This window comes from Enhydra lutris, unplaced genomic scaffold (assembly GCF_002288905.1).
Source record: "Enhydra lutris kenyoni isolate GAN:26980312 unplaced genomic scaffold, ASM228890v2 scaffoldscaffold9, whole genome shotgun sequence".
Taxonomy (NCBI): Eukaryota; Metazoa; Chordata; class Mammalia; order Carnivora; family Mustelidae; genus Enhydra; species Enhydra lutris.
The window spans coordinates 23,274,695-23,297,162 of record NW_019154093.1 but is presented as its reverse complement, the minus strand read 5'-3'; the positions used below and the strand labels follow the sequence as shown (position 1 = coordinate 23,297,162).

At 42.6% G+C, this 22,468-nt stretch overlaps 1 protein-coding gene across 1 annotated transcript; it reads right to left on the bottom strand.

Moving 5' to 3' along the window:
• Positions 1-1,692: 1,692 nt before the first annotated feature.
• On the bottom strand, positions 1,693-22,299 carry LOC111143609 (leucine rich repeat containing 42). The gene is made up of 8 exons (XM_022497441.1): positions 22,183-22,299; positions 16,309-16,795; positions 10,454-10,585; positions 9,166-9,284; positions 7,886-7,974; positions 7,603-7,716; positions 3,793-3,877; positions 1,693-2,190 (listed from the first exon to the last, which is right to left on the bottom strand). Exons 2-8 carry the CDS (start codon positions 16,779-16,781, stop codon positions 1,919-1,921), a joined length of 1,284 nt encoding a protein of 427 aa, XP_022353149.1. The 5' UTR covers positions 16,782-16,795; positions 22,183-22,299; the 3' UTR covers positions 1,693-1,918.
• Positions 22,300-22,468: the final 169 nt, after the last annotated feature.

The window sequence follows — 22,468 nt, the reverse complement described above, 5'->3', positions numbered from 1 at the left end:
ACGGCAACAATGGGGGTGGGAGGACTGGGGCAACCATCAAATTAGACTCTAGTTGGACCAATGACATATGCTAAGTTTTACAAGGAAGGCTGTGTACTTGCACTTGGAATTTGGCAAGGTGTGTTAATGTCCACCCAAATGACATTTTAAAACTCTACTTCTACAAAAAAAAAGCAATCTGCATCTAATCTGCTTTTTTCGTTTCACAAATTTTAGAATCAGGACTTTTCATGATCCAGGGCAACAGGCCTTTACGGACGGAGCAGCTTGCCTAGCAAACAAAACATGTATCAGACTCGAGATCCGCCCCTTTATTACAATCCTGGTTGAACTGCAGAGCATTTCCAAATGTCAAACCTGTCACACTGATGTATGTCATGCCAATGCGTTAATTCCTCGAGGTATCCACTGCCTTCCTTGTACTCGTCGGTTAAGTCTTGCTTTAAGCTCACCGTGAGGATGGAGGATGGTCTGCAGTGGCACTGTCCGGTAGGAATATAAAGCATATCATAAATGTAGACATGTAAACTTTGTAGTAGTCCTATCAGACACAAAAACAGGGGAAATGCCTATTTTAACCCCCAAATTACCATTCTAACATGCAATCAATACTTTAAAAATGGAAGATTTTTTTGTTCACACTTGTTTGTGCTTTGATAGGATACCCGGTGTGTATTCTATGGCACATCTCAACTTGGACTAGCCCAGTTCAAGTGCTCAATGGCCACATATCACTAGGGGCTCCTGTATGGGACAGAGAAGATTTTGAGCCTTGCTATCCAAAGTGGTCCACAAATAAGAAGCACTAGTATCTTCTGGAAACTTGTTAGACATGTTGACTCTCGGGCCCTACTCCAGATCTACTGACCAGAATCTGCATCTTAACATGATCCCCAAGTAATCTGCATGCACGACAGAGCTTAAGCACTGGTCTCAGGCAAGTTACTGGTCTCCGGTTCCTCTTCTGTCAGATAGAGGTGATAATCCTGACTTGGCAGGACTGTGTGAAAATTCTTGGTGGTTTACTTCATGGACTTTATAGTTGGGATTTTAATAAACGGTAGCTGTTATTTAAGAAGGCAATGTAAGAGTGGGCTTTAGGACAGAATAGAGTATGAATTCTGGTTCTATCACTTATGAGCTCTGTGACCTTCATTAACTCCCTTAATGTGAGGCTGAGTTTTCTTTTCTTTCCTTTTTTAAAACAGATTTATTTGAGAGAGAGGAAGAACGCAAGTGGAGGGAGGAGCAGAGGGAGAGGGAGAGAGAATCTTCAAGCAGTCAGCCCACTGAGCATGGAGCGTAGAGTCTTACATGGGGCTCGATCTTACAACCCTGAGATCACGACCTGAGCTGAAATCAAGAGTTGGACACTTAACTGACTGAGCCACCCAGGTGCTCCTTGAGGCTGACTTTTCTGAACTCTAAAGTGGGGCTAAAACCTATCTTTCATTGCTGTTGTGAGGACAGGGTGTGGCACAATGGAGATATTCAACGATGGTAGCCATACACTGGCTCGCGCGCGCTTGCACGCACACAAACACATACACACACCCACACACACCCCTTCTTAGCTGGGCCACCTTATAGTAACAAATCATGCTCAGCTGCCTTGTTAATTCACATGCCTTCTCTCCTGAACCACCAGAGTGTTATTTCCTGTGGCTCCAGTCTATATTTCACAAGCAGAACTTAAGGACAGCAAAAACGTTTATTTGAAAAAATTACTATGTATTGAAAATATACATTAGAAATTATTACATACTTCCATAGCATTCCCCTCCCCCACCACAAAAGTAGAAATATCCGCTTGCTATGCTAATGCCATAGGTAAAGTCAAACAAAAAGGAAAACACCATCAGCCCCCTTTCCTCATACATTAGAGTCAGGGGGATAGAGGTCAACTCCTATCTACCAATCAGTAGGAATTTAACAAGTCCCAGTCTTCCACAGCAAGACACACGTATTTCTGCTTTGACTGTGAAGAGTTGCTCTGGTCCTTCTCTGGCTCTTCAAAAGCTCTCTTCTTGCTCTTCTTGGACTCCTGGCTCGAGACAGCTTCCCGCTTTAACAATGGCGCATGGCAGTCTGGGGCTTTCTCTTTATAGAACTGGAGTTTCTCAGAAGAGTTCACAGGGGTGTCTGACAGGGGACACTTCACGCGGGCTTCTGTTCGAGCCCGCTTGCCATCTGCAAGAGTGACAGAAGGGAGGGGCAATGAGTTGACCATGCTGGGGTGCGAAGGCCTGCCCGAGTCCAGAAAGATGATCCAAGGAAGATGACAAACAGGGAGAGGCTTGGATTCATTTTATTGTCTTCTGAAGGCCCTATCGAGTGACCTGGCCTGCGCACTAGTGTAGGCTGGAGGCATGCACTCACACAGGAGGACGACAGATCTGGATTCAAATCCCAGGTCTGCTGTCTCCTGGAGAAGTCACCTTGGGCAAGTAACTGCTCTGAGATTTACTCTTCTCATCTTTATAAGGTTATAAAACTAATTTAATAAGCGTGATGTGAAGATAAATGATATAACATATGAAGTGCTCAGCACACAATTAAAGCTCAGAAAATCTTACCTATTATTATTCAAAATACGGACTTTGTCTTCTAAACAAGAGCCACATTTGGGGCACAACCCTAACAAATGATACCAATTTATTCTATAGTTTTTGGTAGGCCCTGAATTCTTACTTTGTTACCTTTACTTTTCCTTCATTTTGATTTTATTGCTTGATTCCTTTCAAAAAGTTTTGGTAAAATATACATAAATTTACCACTTGAATGATTTTTAAGTGTATAGCTCTGTGGCACTGTGTACATTCACACTGTTGTGCAAACATCACCATCTTTCTCCAGAACTTTCACTTAGTGCAAAATGGAAATATTGTATTTGCTAAAGGGTAAGTCCCTTTCCTCTCCCCCCAGCCCCTGATACCCACCACTCTATTTTCTGTCTTTACAAACTTCACTATTTTAGGAACAACTTATAATAAGAATCACAAAACATGTTTCTCTTTGGCTTATATTTCACTTAGCATAATTTCTTCAAATTTCATCCACGTTATAACACTATGTCAAAATTTCCTTCTCTTTTTTTAAAGATTTGAGAAAGAGAGGGAGAGAGAGAGTGAGGAAGAGCGAGCATGAGTGGGGGAGGGGCAGTGGGAGAGGGAGAAGCAGGCTCCCTGCTGAGTAGGGACCCTGACATGGGGCTAGATCCCAGGATCCCAGGATCATGACCTCAGCCAAAGGCAGAAGCTCAACCAACAGAGCCACCCAGATGCCCCCAAATTTCGTTCCTTCTTAAGGCTGAATATTCTACTATATGGAAATACCTCATGTTGTTTACCCATCCATATATTTTTTTAATTTTTTAAGGATTTTATTTTTAACTAACCTCTACACCCAATACAGGACTCAAACTCACAACCCCGAGATCAAGAGTGGCAGGCTCCACTGACTGAGCCAGCACCCCTATCCATCTTTTGATGGACACCTGGGATGCTTCCATCTTTTGGCTAGACTTAATTCCTTTTTTTAATGTTCTGTACTCGATCTACTTTTGTGTCGCCACATAGATGTGATACACAGATATTTAACTATGTTCCTGGTGGTGGTGCTCAAAGCCAAGTGGGAACTGACACCGTAGCATGGTGAGAGAATACAAGTCCTGATGATCTGTTTAAGTCCATACTATCATAATTACTTTGCCCACTGGGTGAAACGGGCTGACTGCTTTAAGGGTGCAAATAACCTAACAGCAAAAATTCCAAAGAAAAGGGAATTTCTCACAGAAGTGCTGAGCTGCTGTTCGAGGCTCCCCGGTTTCTCGTGGCTTCACAGCTTCTGAAGTCACACGTTCCCACTGCAGAACAATCTAAAACATATTTGGAAAGATTTGAATCTGAACAGTATCTCAAGCTTTTAATCTCTAGCTTTCCTTGTTCCCCCAGCTCCCTTCCATAAACACAAACCCTTGTCGTAATCTCACTTCAGATGACAGGTGGTGGTAAGAGTAACTAAGTCAAGACCGGATTTTCTGTTTTAATGCAAGAGTTGATCAGAACAATCACGCTGGATATATGGATCTGCAGGACTCGGGAAAAATCTATCAAGCTGATTCCCTATCTATTTTCATCTCCACTGCAAGCCAGAAAGAAGTGTATAGCCTTAAATTAAATAATTTTCACACATTCCTAGACTCGCTTTCATGCCTTAAAATATATCAAATATAATTCAAACTCTTGTATGTGTGTAAAATGCCCACGTTTCCATGTTCTCATGACATTCCATGCTAGGTTTCCATTTTCCAAAACTGTTACAAATCTATTTTCACGGTAAACTACTATAAATTCTTTTGGAAATTTGGCTGAGTATAAACTATGCATAAATAAAGTGATTATTTCACATATACCACAAGTAACAATGACTTTTAACTTACTATTTCTCATCATAGTATACAATAAAATGATCATAAAGAAAGCCAAAGAAAACACTTCAGGACAGAGACAGGACAATGTAATGTAAGAATGTAATGTAAGAATGTAAGAACACAGTTCCAGAATGTAAGAATACAGTTCCAAGCTTAGCGCCATTGTCTACTAGCCAGGGTATCCTTGGCAAGTGATTTAATATTTTAGGCTCAATATTTTCATCTGTAAAATAGTATTAACAATAGGACACAGCCACCTGGGGCTGCTGTGAGGACTAAATGATGAGGTTAGCAGTGGCTGGCACACAGAAAGCACCCAGTAAACACTAGGTGTCATCCGTTCTACAATACTTCCCTGACTATGGGGAACAGGTCGGATCTTAGAGAACGCCAGCATAAACCAAACCTGGTGACTCAGCAGGCAATACGGAAAACAGTCCTTCCACTGACAGAAACAGGAATGTCGATAGGAAGAGCTGCTTGGGGAGAGGGAAGAGGAAAACAAGCTTGGTTCTGGACACACTGAGTCTGGGGTTCCCAGTAGAGATTTATGGACAGTATTTAGGAAAGGTTCAATGTGTCAGAGAGGGTAAAATCTTCCCACAGGGAAGGCTAAGGCTGTAAGAACAGTTAAGATCACCAGGAAAGTGAGAGAAGACAGAGGAGGAGAGGGGAATCAGCAGGAGCCAGAGGGAGAAGTGAGAGGGGAGTGAGGAGAAAAGTCAGGAGAGGGAAGCGTAAGGCAGGCGTGTTCATACCAGCAGTGCAGAAAAGCCCAGGAGAGATGGAGAATGAGATCACACGCCACCTGCAAGAAAACACCCGCCAAAGAGCAGTGGAGGCCAGACCCAGGTTACAAGGGATTAAGAACCGGGTGGGCGGTGAGGAAGTGGGCAAGATCCTAGAAACCACTTCACAGCTGCACTGGGGGGATGAAGAACACGTTAGAAAAAGGGTAAGTCACATTTATACACAGAAAGCAAGCAGCCAACAGTGTGAGACTGAAGACTGACGGGCAGGGTAGTAGAGGGAGACCCCAGAGACTGGAACCCACAAACATGCAAGGGCTCATCCCTGGAAGCCGGTGGCATACCTGCCCTTTGGACAGGAGGGAGGTAGGGTATGGTTGAAGAAATGGAGACATTCTGAGACAGAGACAGGGAAGTAAGGGGACTGCTATTAGTTGGCCCTAATTTCCTGTCACCTGCAGAGAGCAGGGCAGGAGGAGACTGGAGTCAGCCTGAAACATTTCAACAAGGGATCAGCAAGAAATGGGGAAAACGCTGCGGCTACCCTCCAGAGGCCCGAGCAGAGTGTATGATCAGAAGCTGTGTGTGGGAAGGAGCCTCATCATCTTACAGGCACACCTTGGACCTAGGCTTAAGCAGATACTGCATGTTCTACACATGGAAGGTTTGTGGCGACCCTGTGTGAAGCGAGTCTATTGGTATCATTTTCTCAATAGCAGCTGTTCATTGCATGTCTCTGTGTCCGATTTTGGTGATGCTCATACCACTTCAGATTTTTTCATTATTATTATATATGTTATAGTCATTAGTGATAACTAACTGAAAGCTCAGGGGATGGCTAACATTTTTTAGCAATAAAATATTTTTAATTAATGTGAGTACCTTATTTTTTTAGACATGATATTATACATTTAACAGACTAGAGGATACACAAATACTTTATGTGCACTGGGAAACCAAAAAACTCACTTGACTTGCTTTATTGCAATATTTGTATTTCTTAAAAAGATTTATTTATTTGAGAGAAAGAGAAAGAGAGAGAGTATGGTGGGGAGGGGCAGCGGGAGGAGAGAATTTCAAGCACTGATTCCCTCCCGAGCTCCAAGCCCAATGTAGGGCTCAATTACAAGACCCTGAGATCATAACCCGAGCCCAAATCAAGAGCCGGTCACTTAACCGACTGAGCCACCCACGCACCCAGCAATGTTTGCTTTAATACAATATTCGCTTCATCAAGGTGGTCTGGAACCAGACCCACAGTATCTCCACAGTACACCTGTACGTTCAGGCCGGGTTAAATACCAGCTAGGTATTTTACTTCATCCTTACTAAGCTCTATAAGAGAGGTCCTGTTTTCTGCATTTTCTAGATGAAGAAACAGTAACTCCAAGTTACATTAAGTGATACAGCTATTGGGTTGCTTAGTCAGGATCCCAAACCCACGTCTCCTAAACTCCATAGCCTATACTCATTCTACCATGCCCCCGCTATCAAACTTCATCAAGACTTTGTATGTCCGCCCTATACCTGCCCGAACTCCACTGCATACACGCAGGATTCATCTGATGCTACAAACTGTCATAATGATTTCAGTATGCATCGTGTGGACAAACATCACAGTGCTCCTGAAATCCTGACTCTCCCCTTCTTGATTACTTATATGGAGGTGATGCTACAATTAGGCACTTGGATAGGTTCACCATCACACATTAGAGTAGGACCAAGGAGGAACCCAAAACAGTTTGATGGGTCTTCTAGAAACATTAAAGTGTCTGAAGAAGAAAGGCACCAGCCCCAGGCAAGCCGCCATCTATTGGTGCCCTAAGACTTGGTTACCTTCTGACTTCCTCCTTAGGTCTCTACTTTACTAAGTTGAGGAACACCACCAAGAAGACAAGGGAGAATCAAAGGAAAGTCAGCCAAGAAGTTGAAAATGGGAGGGTTCGCTCAGTGAGAGGACACACACACACAAAGACATTTCCTCACTAAAGCTCTAAGAAATTTGCCCAAACTAAGGAGGAGAGTCAGATTTGAACTGTTCTCAGTGTGCCTTATTCTCTTTCCAGCATCTACACGCTGCTAAGAGAATGTGTCCTTCTGCAGCTGGACATCCTGTTTTTTTGCAAAGCAAGCCAGAACTTGCTTATTTTCTGAGTCGTTTATAAGACGGCATTTTCTCCTAGGGTGAATAAGGATGAGGCCCGACCTAGAGATCAGAGCATGAGGTCTAAAGACCGGCATCTAACACCCTGCCTTCCGTAGCTGGGTCAGGTAGGGGCCATCAGTGCCTATGATTTGATGTGAAGATGATAATTCAGCCAAACTACACAGAAGATTAATGTTTGTTCCAAGTGTTGACTAAGGCAGCTGGTGATTTAAAACGAGAAGCCATATGCCTGTGAGAGAGAAAAACTGCAGTACCTGGTCAGCCCAGCCCTCTGTCTTACAGTTACTGTGATCAAATTCCTTCAAAGGCACTTTGGAGTGGACAAGGCCTATGTGGGTCTGGAGCTTGTGTTTGACAGCTTTGATGTCCTACGAGGGAAAGAACAAGAAGGCACACACATCTGGTCAATTCTTGCTTGCTTTCAGTAGGAAATAAACACCATCACAAATACCAGTCCTTTCTAAGCACCAATTAGCAGGAGCCCAAAATATCTAATTGTGAGTCTGGAGAACTAAGAGAAGGGAACAAATGTCTTACCTTGAGCCCTGTCCCAGAAATATCTAAGCAGTTTAGTTTTCTAAAAGAGAAGAGATATCCAATTCCCGCATCTGTGATCTCAGGGTTACCTAGATGTCAAAAACATAGGCTGTATAACAGTATTCAGCAGAGCTCAGAAAAAAGGCCAAACAATGATAAAATATAAAGTATTGAGTGAGCAAACTTTTCAGAGTTAACTACTATTAGGATCTTATCTTCATCCTGTCTGTAATGTGGAACAGCCACGCTAGATGACCCTTAAGATCCTTTATATAAAGCTCTAACTTTCTAGGAGGGGGGGATTAGCAGAAAAATCAACCAGGAAGTTATTCCGAAGGGTTTAATTTGGAGCCTTATGAAAAGAGCATATATAAACATGTATTAAAATGGTTTATCGGACTTTGCTCATGGCTATTTCACCTCCAAAGTAAAAATAGTTTTAAAAGATTTTCAAAGGCATTTAGACATAGAGACTATTACTACTCTTACTAACCTACACTATTTCAGAAATTTTTCTTACATATTACCTTTTCAAATCAGAGTCCTATAGTTAGCACTGAGTCCTCAAAGCCATGAAGACAATGCCTGGCACATTCCAGATGCTCAAAAAATGTTTGCTGAATACATACACTTTCCTGGGAGGGAGGCTGGACATTCACTACTATCTTCATTTTACAGAAGTTGAGGCTCGGTTAAATAACTTGCTCAAAGGTACAGAGTTTTTAAAAAAAAGTAGCAGAGCAAGGAGTGTTCTCTGACCTTAAACCCCTGTTCCTTTCCTTCTTCTAACACCACACCATCCTGCCATATACTGAATGGATGCTCAATTAAATTGTAAATGATCTCTATTGACTTTCTACCACTGAAGTCCACATCTGGTTAATCCTGAGTATGTTATCACAACTGTGAATTTATCCAGATTTTCATCAAGCAAGTATTGATTAAAAGACCCAGCTGACAGACTCTTTAAATCAGCAACTCAGGGAGTAAAGGTGAGCCAAATGTCCTTTATATACGCCATGACTAGGATAAAAGTCTGCCCTGTCTGCACAGCGGGAGTGGCCCGAATGCATGTGGCAAGGCTCGGCCGCACACCGGGAAAGGTGCGTGGTCAGGAATCAAGAGCATCTGGCTTTACTCCTGCTCTGCCACTAGCTGGCTGTGGCACCTAGGAAAGTCACCACCCTCCATCTTACCACCTCTAAAATGACAGGGAAGAACTAGGTGATTTCTAAGGCATTCTTCCAACATGAAGAACTATAATGTCTAATGAAACTTACAAGATAAGTCTAACAATGTTAGATTTTCAAGGCCTCTTTTCATCACTCGAACTGGTGCTGTCATTTTCCGCACGCCGGCATCAGATAAACAATTGTCCTTCAGGTGGAGCTGAGTTACACTAGGGAAACAAAGACCGTAAGTAAATCACTTAGAGTTTGAGAAAGCCTATGTGCAAGAACAGGCTTTCATAAACTTCACCTAAAAATAAAAGGACCTTCTACGTCCTGTTTTATTCACACCCAACGCATATAGCAGAGTTATAAACCCTTTGGTGCTGTTTACTAACTGGTTAACTTAAGGATCAAAGTGTCATGTAGTACTAATCTCAGATGGCAGAGGGCACTAAGGGTATATGGTCAAATGAGGTAAACAGGGACTTCATTAAGGGGATAAATATACCTTGTTTTATACAAAAGCTGCATTCACGACAAATCCTATGTGAAAACCAGAAACATTCTAAATATGTCAGGAAAGTCTACTGAATAACTCCTATGAGAATTCTTTTTGCAAAGCAAATAATCCTTTAATTTTGACTAGCTTTATAAATCCAGATTTTCAGATTGTTTTTTTGGTGCACCCATAGCCCAATCCATCCAGCTAACCTGAAATTAGTGTATTAATTTCCTCCACTGTCCCACACACAAGACATCTGAAACTTTACTAAACCTCACACAGAAATACCCTTGTATGGGGCAGCGTGTAGGTGTTGCTGTCTGAGCCAGGCCCCAGGAAGCTGGTTAGACTCAAGTTTGTCATGCTGTTATGCTTCCGGCTGTTTATGAAACCACAGAAGAATCTGTCTGGCCTCCTGTCTGCTGGCCAGACTGAGCAACTGGAGATCAGCTGGACTATTTGTGAATGGTACTGGGTGATTTCTTTAAACTATGGTTCTTGAAAAGAATTAGGCACTCTTTAATAGTTTACTTTTGAAATAATCTATAGGTCATTGAAAAGAATGCTTATAGACAACTGTATAATATCTCTTGTTAGAATAAACTAGGACTGGACAGACCAAGGGCAAAATCATTTTCACCCCATGTAGTTTCGTTTATTACATGCTGAAATAAAGATTATTTAGAAAATGAACCAACTGACTTACCTTCCTAAGAACTGTTCAATCTATATTGCTTGTGCCCAGTAGAGGAGATTGAAAATGTTTTAGGAAAGAAAATAAGTAGCAAATAAACACAGGATTGGAAAGTAATCAGCATTCTTCAAGATGATCCCATGGATCATCCTTTAAAAAAAAATAAAACAATTCATCTACAAGGGGTGGCAGGTCAATACCTAGACAGTGCCTCATTGGTGAGATGTTCTAGAAGTTCATGCTCATCTCCAAGCTTGCAACAGGAAAGATCCAGGCAGGTCAGCTCCCGGAAAGACTTAATTTCCTCAAGCTTTTCTGAAATCACCAGGTATCTGTGGGGCATGGAGAGCAATCAATAGCTTTTCTTTTCCTTCTTTTAAAACATTACCATTTGTGGCTCTGTGATATAGTCAGCATTCCATCAGGACAAGGAATTATGAAATAAGCAGACTTCACCCATTTCTATGTGGGCACAGGCTGAATTTTTTCATTAGTGAATACCTTGAGTCTTTTTACATGATGGTGGAGGAAAAACTTTTAAATAAAAATACACACGCAAAGGCAAGACACAAGAGAAAATACATCTGCTTTGTCAGAAGACAAACCTTGGTGTTGGGACCTAATGGGAAAATTTCCAAACTTTGGGATTCTCAAAAACATAATCATTCATTCTTTTGAAGTTCCTTTTTTTAAGATTTTATTTGAGTGAGCAGAAGAAAGAAAGAGATAGCACGTGTGTACAGGGGGAGGGGGCAGGAGGAGAGGGAGAAGCAGAGCCCCTGCTGGGTGGGGGGCCTGATGTGAGGCTCCATCCCAGGAATCTGGGATCAGGACCTGAACCAAAAGCAGATGCTTGACTGACTGAGCCACCCAGGCACCGCTTGAAGTTGCCTTTTATCTTAGGCTCAGTATCTACTGGTTTGAAAACTGGAATAGGGCCTGAACTCCGGGTTCTAATCTCTGCACATCCCCAAGAATATACCAAGTGATACTTGGCAGATCGTGTTCTATCGTTTCTATTCAAACACACGTTTCAGTAGCTGACCTCTCCACTGCGCCTGTTAACTCTTCTCTGAAAGTACCTGCAGTATGACAGACTACAAGGACTCCATCTCATCTAGATGGTTAAGACAAACATGTGAGCACAAACAATTTAATTACACTGGAGCACCTTGGCAAACTGTTATCAGGAAGCATCAGGGAGGCCTCTGGAGAGGAAAAGGAGATCAAAAGGGCATTCCACAGCCCAGGCTGGGGCCTCCGCCCTGCTTTCTAGTTGTTCATCTATTTCAGATGATGTCAATGAGAAAAAAATGAAAAGGGATTAGGTGTGACAGGAAATAGGAGAGGATCCAAAGAGAAAGGAAAACTGACTTGTGGTAAGAGCGTGCCTTTCTCATCGACTTTCCTCATAGGTGTCTAGAAGTTTCCAGAGCAAAATGGTATGCTAGGATCTGTGGAGTTAACACTTAAAAGTGTTCACTTCTCTCTTCTGTTAGTAGGATCATAATTACCAAAAACGAGATGGAATAATGTGAGGGCAAGAGGGAAGTGAGACCTCTTTTCTTCCTATCTCCAATCAAAATAAGATGTACTGAAGCTGATCGTTGGCCTGACTGCTAGGTACAGATGGCATGGGGCACTGATATCCTCTCTAAGCTGCCTGGTGACAGAGCTCAGCTGAGTACACAATTGAGCCTTATTTACTCAGACGTATTTTAATTGCACTGTAAATAAAGCTGTTGTTTTCCATCTTCCAATCACAGAGCTGAAGTGGGTTAATGGGGATTTGGGGGATTACTGGCAATCAAATCAGAGGAAGGAAAACACACCACCTTTGATGAATTAACCAAAAGATTTTTAGTAATTCTGAAACAAGGGTTATCTGCAAAGGACATAACAATGTATAATGTGATTAACAAACTACAAAAATCAAGGCTGAGAAACCAACATGCAAAGCCACAGACACTACTAGATGCTTATCTAGGACATGATCAAAGCTCTCGGATCTTGCTCAATGCTGTTCTTCCAATTTATCCCTTAACCAGTTCAGAATAGTGTAATAGAGAAGCAACAGAAAGAACACAGACATATTTTAGTGTCAGATACACCTAAGTCTGGATTGTAACAACCCTAATTAATTGTGTGACTGTGAAAAGTTACTCAACCTCTCTGATCCTCAATTTCTCTAGCTGAAAATGGGGCAAATGATTACTTCTTTTAAGGATTACTAAGAAAACTATAAACAATATTCCAGAAGTACAGGCATCTTATAGAACCTCATTTCATGGTAGTTATTATAATCACTTCATTACATAGGGTGGTATTTTAAGGGAAACATACTTGTCTCCCAGTACCACTGGTCGGATTAAAAATCACTGGGCTTTCAACACAGGAAGGAAATAGTTTTTACAGGGTCAGAACGCAGTTGCAAAGATATTACCTTCTCCTTCTGACAAGCAGTTTTGTGACGTACCCTTACACAGTAAGTGCCCAAACCTCCCCAATTATCTTATTTTCAATAATTTTCCTACTCTCCTTCCCTTTGACCTGAACCCTTTCATGCTGGTAAAACCTTTGCTGGTACAGCATCAGCCTTGGATTATAAAAGCAAGCCCAAATCTCCTGTCTTCTTCCTCTTTCCCTCTGGGGATTCAAAAGGAGAGGGAAGTTTGGGATGATAGTGGAAAATTTTTTTTTTTTTTAAAGATTTTATTTTTAAGTAATCTCTACACTCAGGGTGGGTCTCAAACTCAAGACTCCAAGAGCAAGAGTCCCATACTCTTCTGACTGAGCCAGCCAGGCGCCCCCACAATTGAAAATCTTAATCTTGTATCTGAACAAGACAACAAAGTTTAGAACTGTTGCAATAAAATATGAATCAAAAGATCACAATCACATTAAAAATGTTTCTTCTATCTTTCCGGTTATAAAATACAAGTTCCTTATAGAAAAAATTAAGAACATGTGAAAAGTTATAAAGAAAATTAAACTGCAATCCCACTATCTAGATTGCATTTTGAAAGATTTTTTTCTTTCTATATATACAACACATATAAAAATACCTAATTTTTTAAAAATTGGATCATATAGTACATGCAATTTAATCCTTTTAAATGTGTCATATATGAACATTTCACACCATTTTAAATGATCTTTGAGTAATATCTCAACAGCTATATAATATTTCACCATATGAATGTACCATAATTGGCTTAAATTCAATTCTTATTGTTAAATATTCAGCTTTCAGGTTTTCACTATTACAGTGTTGTAATGAACACCCTTATATGAAAGTATTTGTTCCCATGTCTGTGTATTACATTAAAAATCAGGGTTCCCAATAAATGGAATTAATGGGTCAATCAAATGGTATGGATATTTTTAAGGCTCCTGATACATGTAGTAGCTGAGCTGCTTTCCAGAAGTGTCACTAATTTATGTGCTTGTCAAACATGAATGAAAGTGCTATTCTCCTTCAATCCGACTACTGGAGTGGTACACAGGCGTCACAAATGAATAAAAAGCATTTTCGCTATCAGGAGAAATACTTAAGCTAGAATGGTACATGGGGGAAAACAGAATACAAGTTGTACACAGAGTATATTCCCCAATTATAAAGATATATATTTGAAAATGATTATCATGAACAGTAGGATTACAAATTTCTTAAAATTACAGCTGTATATATTTTCCTATGTACTGCCTTTATAATTTTAAAACATCTATCATAATTCTAATTTTCATGGTTCTATTTTTTTCTACAATGAACATAAATAACTTGAAACAATACATGAAAGACTAAAATGTTATTTTAAATATGTGTGTTATATATTTGAATATTGCTTAGCTTTTTCATTCAGGCGACGTAATTCTTTTTTTCTACTGGCAGTAGCATAGAGATGGAGCTTTCAGAAGGTGCCGGCTCAGCTCCCAAGTCCACGGCTCTGCTCCTGTCTGCATGTGTTTATCCCTTGTCTTTTTAAAGTATTATATTTGGACTAGGCTGAAACCATTATTTCTGAGCCAATTAAATAAATATTGCTTCTTTTTTGTTTTTTTAAAGACTTTTTTGAAAGAGAGGAGTTGAGGGAGGGTCAGAGGGAGAGGGAGAAGCAGACTCACCACTGAGCGCGGAGCCCCAGGGGCCAATAATAGGACCTTGAGACCAGGACCTGAGCCTAAGGCAGATGGTTAACTAACTGAGCCACGCAGGTGCCCCTCTTTTTTGCTTTTTGAACCATATGAGTTTAGCTTATGCTTTCTGGTACGACTTTCTCCTCTTACATGCTATTTTTTTTAGCCTTGTTTTAATGGTCCTCTTGATGGTACTTCTTAATAGTAAGCTACCTTTCACACTTTCTAATCACAAAAAAGGTTCACACAATGGCATACTTCAGTTATTTTTAAAATCTACGGGTATTGACAGCAAATGATCTTTAAAATATATCAAGAAAGCAAGGTGCGTAACAGTGTAAGCAGTGTGTGTCCACTTGTGTAACAAAGGGGAGAGCTATAGATGAACGTGTATGTACAGGTTATCTCCGAAATGACGTAAAAGAAATCGTGAACAGTAGCTGCCTCTGGAGAAATAGGAGATAAAATGGGAGAGAGGTTATGTTTCACTTTGTACCTTTTGGTGTTTAAATTATTTTCCATGGCAGTTTCTATTTTTAAATTTTCCACATTTTTTAAAGGTTTGGTTTTTTTTTTTTTTCTTTTTTAATTGGTTCCGTGCCTAGAATAGAGCCCAACATGGGGCCTGAACTCACAACCCTGAGATTAAGAACAGAGGTGAGATTAAAAGTCAGAGGCGAGATTAAAAGTCAGAGGCTTAACCTACTCAGCCACACAGGCACCCCTAAAGTTTCGTTGTTGTTGTTTTTAATTAGTAGATGCTTTAAAAGTCATTTTATGGTAGAATAAAAACTTTATTTATTTTTTAAGTGGAGCCCAAAGTGGGGCTTGAACTCATGAGCCCAAGATCAAGACCTGAGCTGTGCACAAGAGTCTAGGATGCTCAACCAACTAAACCACCCAGGTGCCCTAGAAACTTTAAATACATCAATAAAAGTACATAAGCAAAGGCAAGTCAGAAGAAAAAACATCTCTGTCAGAAAACAGACCTTGGTGTTCGGACCTGTCAAAATGTGTCATGGGGAAGCCTCACTAAAATGGGAGTCGTGAGGTTTCTGCTGGTGGAGCATTCAGGCCCTTGACCCACGAGGAAGAGCCCGACTTGACCTTACACGGACTTAACCTTTCACGTGAATACTACTCTACTATTCCCAGCCAAAGGAAGAAATGCTTTCCTCATCCTGCCTAGCAATAGCATCATCAATGAAAAGCCTCCACCCTTCAAACTCCAAGTTTACTCCAAAGGATTTTTAGTTTGTAACAACCTTCCCAGCTTTCTTCTGTCCTCCTCAAAAAAGTATGTCTCTCCTTTGTTCCCCCAGATTTGCCTGTGGTTTTGCCATAGCTTGATTGTCCCAGATTGCAATTCTCTTTTATTCCTGAATAAACCCAGGTAAAATAACTGGCAGTTTCTATTTTTAAAGTGAACAGACCTTATTTGAAAATTTCCAAACTTTAGGATACTTGAAATTTTAATAACTCTTTTAAAGTTACCTTTTATCTAATGCTCAATATCTAGAAGTTTGAAAATTGGAACAGGGCCCAGAACTCTAGTTACTAATCTTCTTATCCCTAGGAGCATACTAAGATACTTGGCAGATGATACCCTGTCGTTTCTATTTTCTCATACTAAAAAAGTTGGTAGAAGAGTTTTTTTTTTTTTTTTTTTTTTACTGGAAGGAGGAGTGGTGGCCATCAAGCAGTGGCAAAATGGTTTCAAAATAAACCTGTTTTCTGGTGGGGGGGGGTAGGTAGGGAGAAAGACTGATTTTTCTCAAAATAGCCTGCCACTTTGTATTTGGGAGTTTTAAATTGAAGTGCTATTTGATGGGGGAAGCCCCCACACCCATGAAGTCCCAGAACTAGACAGAATTAACACACCCTATAAAATATTCACTATCCTAATCAGAATACCCACCTGTTTCGCAAACATAGGGAGCAAAGTACCAGACTTCCATACGCCTCTGTGAATTTCTGTAAAGCCCTCAGCCCCGCACCTGGCTCTGTGAATTTCTGTCTGGCTTCTGCAGCAGAGAACAGCTTTTCAGCAATCTGCTCAGGAAAGCCAATAAGGGAATCAATGTGATCAACATTGTCGGAGATAAAGCCCAGGACGAGGCTGAAGAGAGATTTGGCAGAGTACCGAAGATTCCCCTCTCGGGTATATGTGAAGATGAAATGATCAGTCTTCTCTTTCTGTGCAGTATCATCTTCTCTGTTCATGCAAAGCTCCACAGAGAAGCCTTTGGGAAACAGTCTGAAAGGCCTTGGCTTCTGCAGGCTACTCCTGACACCATCCAAGGCCAGATTGACCATGTGCAGCTGACCATTTTCTCGTACATAGATGGGTCCTGGGTCCAGGTGGTTTTCTGAGTTGAGGTAGTAAGACATTGCCTTGGTTGCAACTGTAAGAGCAAGGCACAGAGGAAGCAAATCCAATTAATACGCCATTTGTACACGTAACTTCATTGTGCTGTGCTCAGAGCTTTACGAGCCTAGCAGGAAGGCCCTCTGGTTGGTTTGGGGAAATAAAGCTTCCCAGCTGCCTGTAAACTCTGACATCTACAGGCTGCTTCTACTCCCTCTACCTGAAATGCTGACTCCTACTTTCCCCCTTTTCTTTGTATCTGGTGCACTCCCACTCATCTTTCAAAAGGCAGCTCAAATCTCATTCCTAAAATTCACCCTGGGGAAGTTACAGAAGCACATAGAGTCATCTACAAGGAAAGTCATGGCAGCACAGTTGATAATCACAAAACAACTGGAAACAACCTAAATGACCAACAAAAGGGGTGTTATTAAGTAAGTTATGATACATCCACACCATGGAATGTTAGGCAGCTATTCAAATCATAAAATTTTTATTGTTTTGCAGGTTACAAACAGTACATATAGAATTTACTACTGCTGTTTTTAAAAAACTATGCACAGGAATGAAGACCAGAAACTAGTAACTTCCTTGCTACCCTAGCACCCTCCACATCTTTGTTGTCTCAGTGTTCTGCTACTGATTTATTCCTGGGCCTTCCTCTCATTCCACCAGCTTGAGTTCCTTGAGGAGAGGGACCATGTTTCATTCATCCAGACTCCCTAACTTAGTTCTGGCATATAAGAGACCCTGAGTGGGTATCTGTGGAACTAAAGTTTACTCATTTGCTAAGCCTTGTATGGACCACCAAAAACAGGGTTTTTTGGAACTACAAAGAAAGACCTCCATCACAAGAGCTAACCAAAAAAAAAAGTATTCTACCCCTTGGAAACATCTTATCTCTTAAGGCTCTATTTAGGACACTTCTGACATAAGGCAAAACACCAAAAACAGTGGGCATTTATGCAATCCTATGGGTGCCATTTTGTGCTCAAGCATTAATTGGAATAAATTTTTGTTTTCCTGAGAAACCGTGAGATCTCAAAAGTACAGGAGAAATTCCTACATTAAATAGAAATATTTGATTATCATTTCCACAACAATTTAAAGAGAGGTGAGAGCTAAAATTCTATATATGTCATATAACTGCCATTATCTTTAAAAGACTCTGACTTTTAGAGTGAAGTAACCCAGCTTCTGCATCAATGCAGGGCTGGGCTATAGCTCTGATGCCACGTAAAAGTGTCAGCAAACAATCGAGTCAGTGATCAAAACGCTGAGTCTTTGGAGATCAAACAGTGATCCTGTTTGTGGGCATCGGTACGATCCCTATTTCTCCTGAGAATAATTACGTGGGTAAAAGCACATCAGAAAGAAGGGCTCTACCTAGTCTGACAGCCTCACCCTTTCCTGCTCAGCTTCTCTCGCCCTATGGCCATGCCATACCACCCAAGTAAGTTGGCTGCGCTCTCTTGTCCCACTGGTCTTTGCCCATTCTGCTCCCTTTGGTTGGAACATCCTTCTCAGCTTTCCTGACCTAGCTAATCCTTACTCATCATTAAAACCCAGCTCGGGCGCCTGGGTGGCTCAGTGGGTTAAGCCGCTGCCTTTGGCTCAGGTCATGATCTCAGGGTCCTGGGATCAAGTCCCATATCAGGCTCTCTGCTCAGCGGGGAGCCTGCTTCCCTCTCTCTCTCTCTGCCTGCCTCTCTGTCTGCTTGTGACTCTCTCTGTCAAATAAATAAATAAAATCTTTAAAAAAAAAAAAAAAAACCCAGCTCAACCATCATCTCTCTCCTGGGAAATCTTCACTAACCCCTGCACCAGTGCGCGCCTTTCTGGTTTTCCCAGGGCACCCGTGTCTCTTCTCTATATAGCACTTAGCACTGTGTCCTATGTTCACTTGCTAATGTTCCCAGAGCTGTGAGCTCTTGGAAGGTAAGGCACTTATTTGACTTGATTAATCTCTTTTCCCCAGGCCCAACACAGTGCCTAGTACTGCGTAAGCCCTCAACAGGTAGGTGCTGAACTGAATGAGAGGAAGGGTGAGACCTCAAAGGGACAGACACAGTGCTCAGAGCTGCTGGGCCTGCTGATACTGTTGCTAGGAGCCAGCTCCTCTTCCAGGCAACAGCTGTAGGCTCCTCCCGACTCGCCAGACCCTTCTGCAGGTGGTAGAAGCATAGCAAATGATGGCAGGATACTGCTACTGGTACTACCAGTGGGAAAAAACCCTAAAACCCAGACAAAAAACTCCTGTCACGGTGCCAGCTCTCATAACCCATACTCTTGCCAGCATTCAGGGCCTGCTGCTAAGGAGAGGCCTCACATATTCTAAGCTCTTCTTCCAGCAGAGGTAAGCATCTGGCCCCTGCAACTTCACATACTTTAATCTTGATGAGGACATAAAGCAGATCCCCTCAGTCTTTATCCCTGGATTTGCACATTTGGAGTCCTACTCTACCTGTGGATCAGAAATTAGTCACCAGGCATGGCCCTAAAAAGCAATAACTTGATTGTAATAATGGAAAAGCAAATTCTATGGGGAGAACATATTCTAATGGATCGGCACATCATAAGCTCCCTGACAATGGAACAGGGTCTGCCCATCCACATTACTCCTAACCCTCACCCCAACAGTGTGTTCCACAAACTTTGGAGTCAAACGGACAAGTGGATAAATGACCACTTCAGGTGTAAATCAGAAAAGTTTGATTCCATCCAGCAGAGGGCACAAGCAGCCAGGGACCAGAGCAAGGACGCTAACCCAGGCTGCCCCAAATCCTGGCAAGCTTCTCTTTGCAGGGATCACTTTCAAAAAAGGCCCAGTTCTTCCCTGCTCAGCAGGAAGTCTGCTTCTCCCGCTGACTTCTCTTCTCTCATGCTCTCTCTCTTTCATTGTCTCTCTCTGCCTCTCAAATAAATAAATAAAATATATATATAAAAAAAAAAAACGGCCCAGTTCTGGTTATTTTTTACTTCTAAATTACTCACAAAATGCTGACTGTCTTTCTAAATGATGAAAAGAAAAAAAATCCAGTATTTCCTGAAGAGTAAAATCCACAGTCTCTGTCCAGAAGCCCCAAGGCTCCTCTGGCTCTTCAATGAACGTACTTGAGGTACTTGAGGTACCTGAGGTACTTGGTTCAGGGAATCCTGGTAACCCTTGATTTCTACTACTAAATCCCTGCATCTTGCATTCGCTCAATAAGAAGCTTCCTGAGAGTTTGTGAGATACTATAAAATGAGCTAAGAATTAAATGAATGTTTAAGTCTTGCAAGGTTAAGAACCATAAAAGCAAGAGAATTCCACATACAACTTCTATTATTTGGCTTTGCTTACGCCTGGCTGTTGTACATGGTGGTCTATTATAAATGGGCCCTCAGGCGACAAGGCCTGTTCTACACCATGGCAAAAATCCCCTACAAACTGGAAAATCAAAATAATTAGTATCTGCAAGAATGTCCAGTTTAGATCTGCATTAACTGTATTTTCGAGCACGTCATTTTGTCAAATGAATAAAATGTAACCTTACCACATTAAGAACTCAGTACTCTGTAGTCTCTGAACTAAAATAACTGATAACTAAACATGACAACTTTCTAGATCTTGAAGCCAGTTTACCAAGCAAGAAGCAGGACCCTGCCAATCAAGTAGACTGGAGGGGGGGAATCAGAGGCAGAGGCCACAGGACCAAATTGTGAGCTGAGTCTATGGCTCTCTAATGTGAAGGAAAAAAGAAAGCACCTAACTTTAGCAGGCAAAAGAACAATCCCCTAAAAATAAATCACAGTAACGATAGTGATGATGACAACGATACTAGGTGTGATAGCTAGCATTTCTTAAGTACCTACCAGTTGCCAAGCATTGTGCTAGGTACTCAAGTGATCTCACATAACCCTCAACAATCCTATTAGGTCAGGATTGCCATTTAACAGGTTAACAAGGCTCAGAGAAGTGAAGTAACTTAAGGAACAGAACTAGTAAGTGACAGAGCCAGAATTCCATCTCAAGCCTGTATTACTCCAAAGCTCAGACTCTTTCCACTGCATGATGCTGTCTCTCAAGAATAAAAATATGACATCAGCCTTAAGGATTAAAAAAAGATGTCAAAAATTAATCTCACCCACCTGTTTGATCCCTCTGGTGTTCACTGGCTTAAGCTGGGGGTGGGGGGCAGGGAGGAGATAAAAAAACCAGTGGCCATCTGAGGAAAGAGCTGGTGGGAACAGAGCCAGGACAGAGCTACACTGTCCTCCCTTCCTCCCTCTGCCAGGGCAGAAATTACCCACATCCACACACCAGGAAAACATCTGTCAAGCCATGGCCTTCATCCCAAGGCTTCAGACACCCTTGGTTTATTTGAAAATGCAGTACTCTTGAGAAAATTCCTACACAAAAACTTGAACAGAAACAAGTTCCAAACCACCAATAACCAACTAATGATCTTGCCTTGGTTGTTCTGTGTCACCACCATTATTCAATTTTCCACCCCTCTCATTATTTTTTCCTTACAGAGTGCACTTTCCTACCTGCCTTCTCACCCCAACCCTTTCCTCCCCCAAAGCTCCAGAAGGCCACACCATACCCAGCTCCCTACTTCCCTCCAGGAGCACGCCAATCTCTCCTACATCCTGACACTCTTACAGTTCTTCTACCTGACAACGCTAGAATTTTTTTTAACATAAAACCCAATCTCTACACCCCAAATCCTAACTCCCCTCCCTTCACCCAGTCCCAGCATCCCTGTCCCCACCTCTCACACCTCAGGCCCCTCCAATCCTACCCTACCAATGCCCTTCTGAAATGAGGTTCCTGGTCCCAAACACCCAATCCCACCTTCACCTGCCTCTCCTTCCTTCCCTACACGGTTCCACCTCCAGGCATTCTTCCTCTGTCCTTCAAGTATTCTTCCCTTCCTCCCAGTCTCTGGGATTCCCTCTCCTAGGACTCCAATCCTATAACCTTCAAAATCCCCTTCCTTCACGCCTCACGAAGCCCAACCTCACAACCCACAGCCCCAACTTTTCTTCCCTACCCCCAAGACCCCACTTCTTCTATTCCGATCCTGGATCCTTTCCTTCTTACACTTCTCAAATTCCACTCCGTCTTCCCCTTCTCCAGTACTGCAATCTCCATCCCTCCCTCAATTCCCACGCATGCCCCTCCCCGAGCCCGCCCAAACTAACCCTGCTCCCTTCTTCCACCTTGCCCCCAATTACCCTACGAGGCACCCCGACCCCACCCTTGAACCCATCTCCCACATCCCTATATCCTCATCCTCACATCTCACCCGGACCACACCCCAACCCCGTCCTTCCCGGTCTTCCCCTCCCCCACTCCGCCCCTCCCTCACACCCCGCCCTCGCCCCCACTCGCAGCCCCAGGCTGCGTGAGCGGCCCAGCCCGCGGCCGCCACCTACCTGTGCCCCTGCCCGGGGCTGCGAGCGGCAGCTTCTCGGTGGCGGCTCCCTCCTCCCGCGGCGCGCCTGAAGGGGGAAGCGGCTCGACGCCGCGGGCACAAAGCTACGGAGGGTGGGACCGAGAGAGGTTGGGAGGAGGGAGGGGGCTGGGGGCGACCTGGCGCCGTGTGACCGCGGGGCTGGCGAGGGGCGGGGGGGGGCGGGGGAAAAGGCTGGGCTGGGGAGATGCGCGTGCGCGGGACCCGGCATGAGGGGCGGGGCCGGGATGGGGGCGGGGCCGGACCGG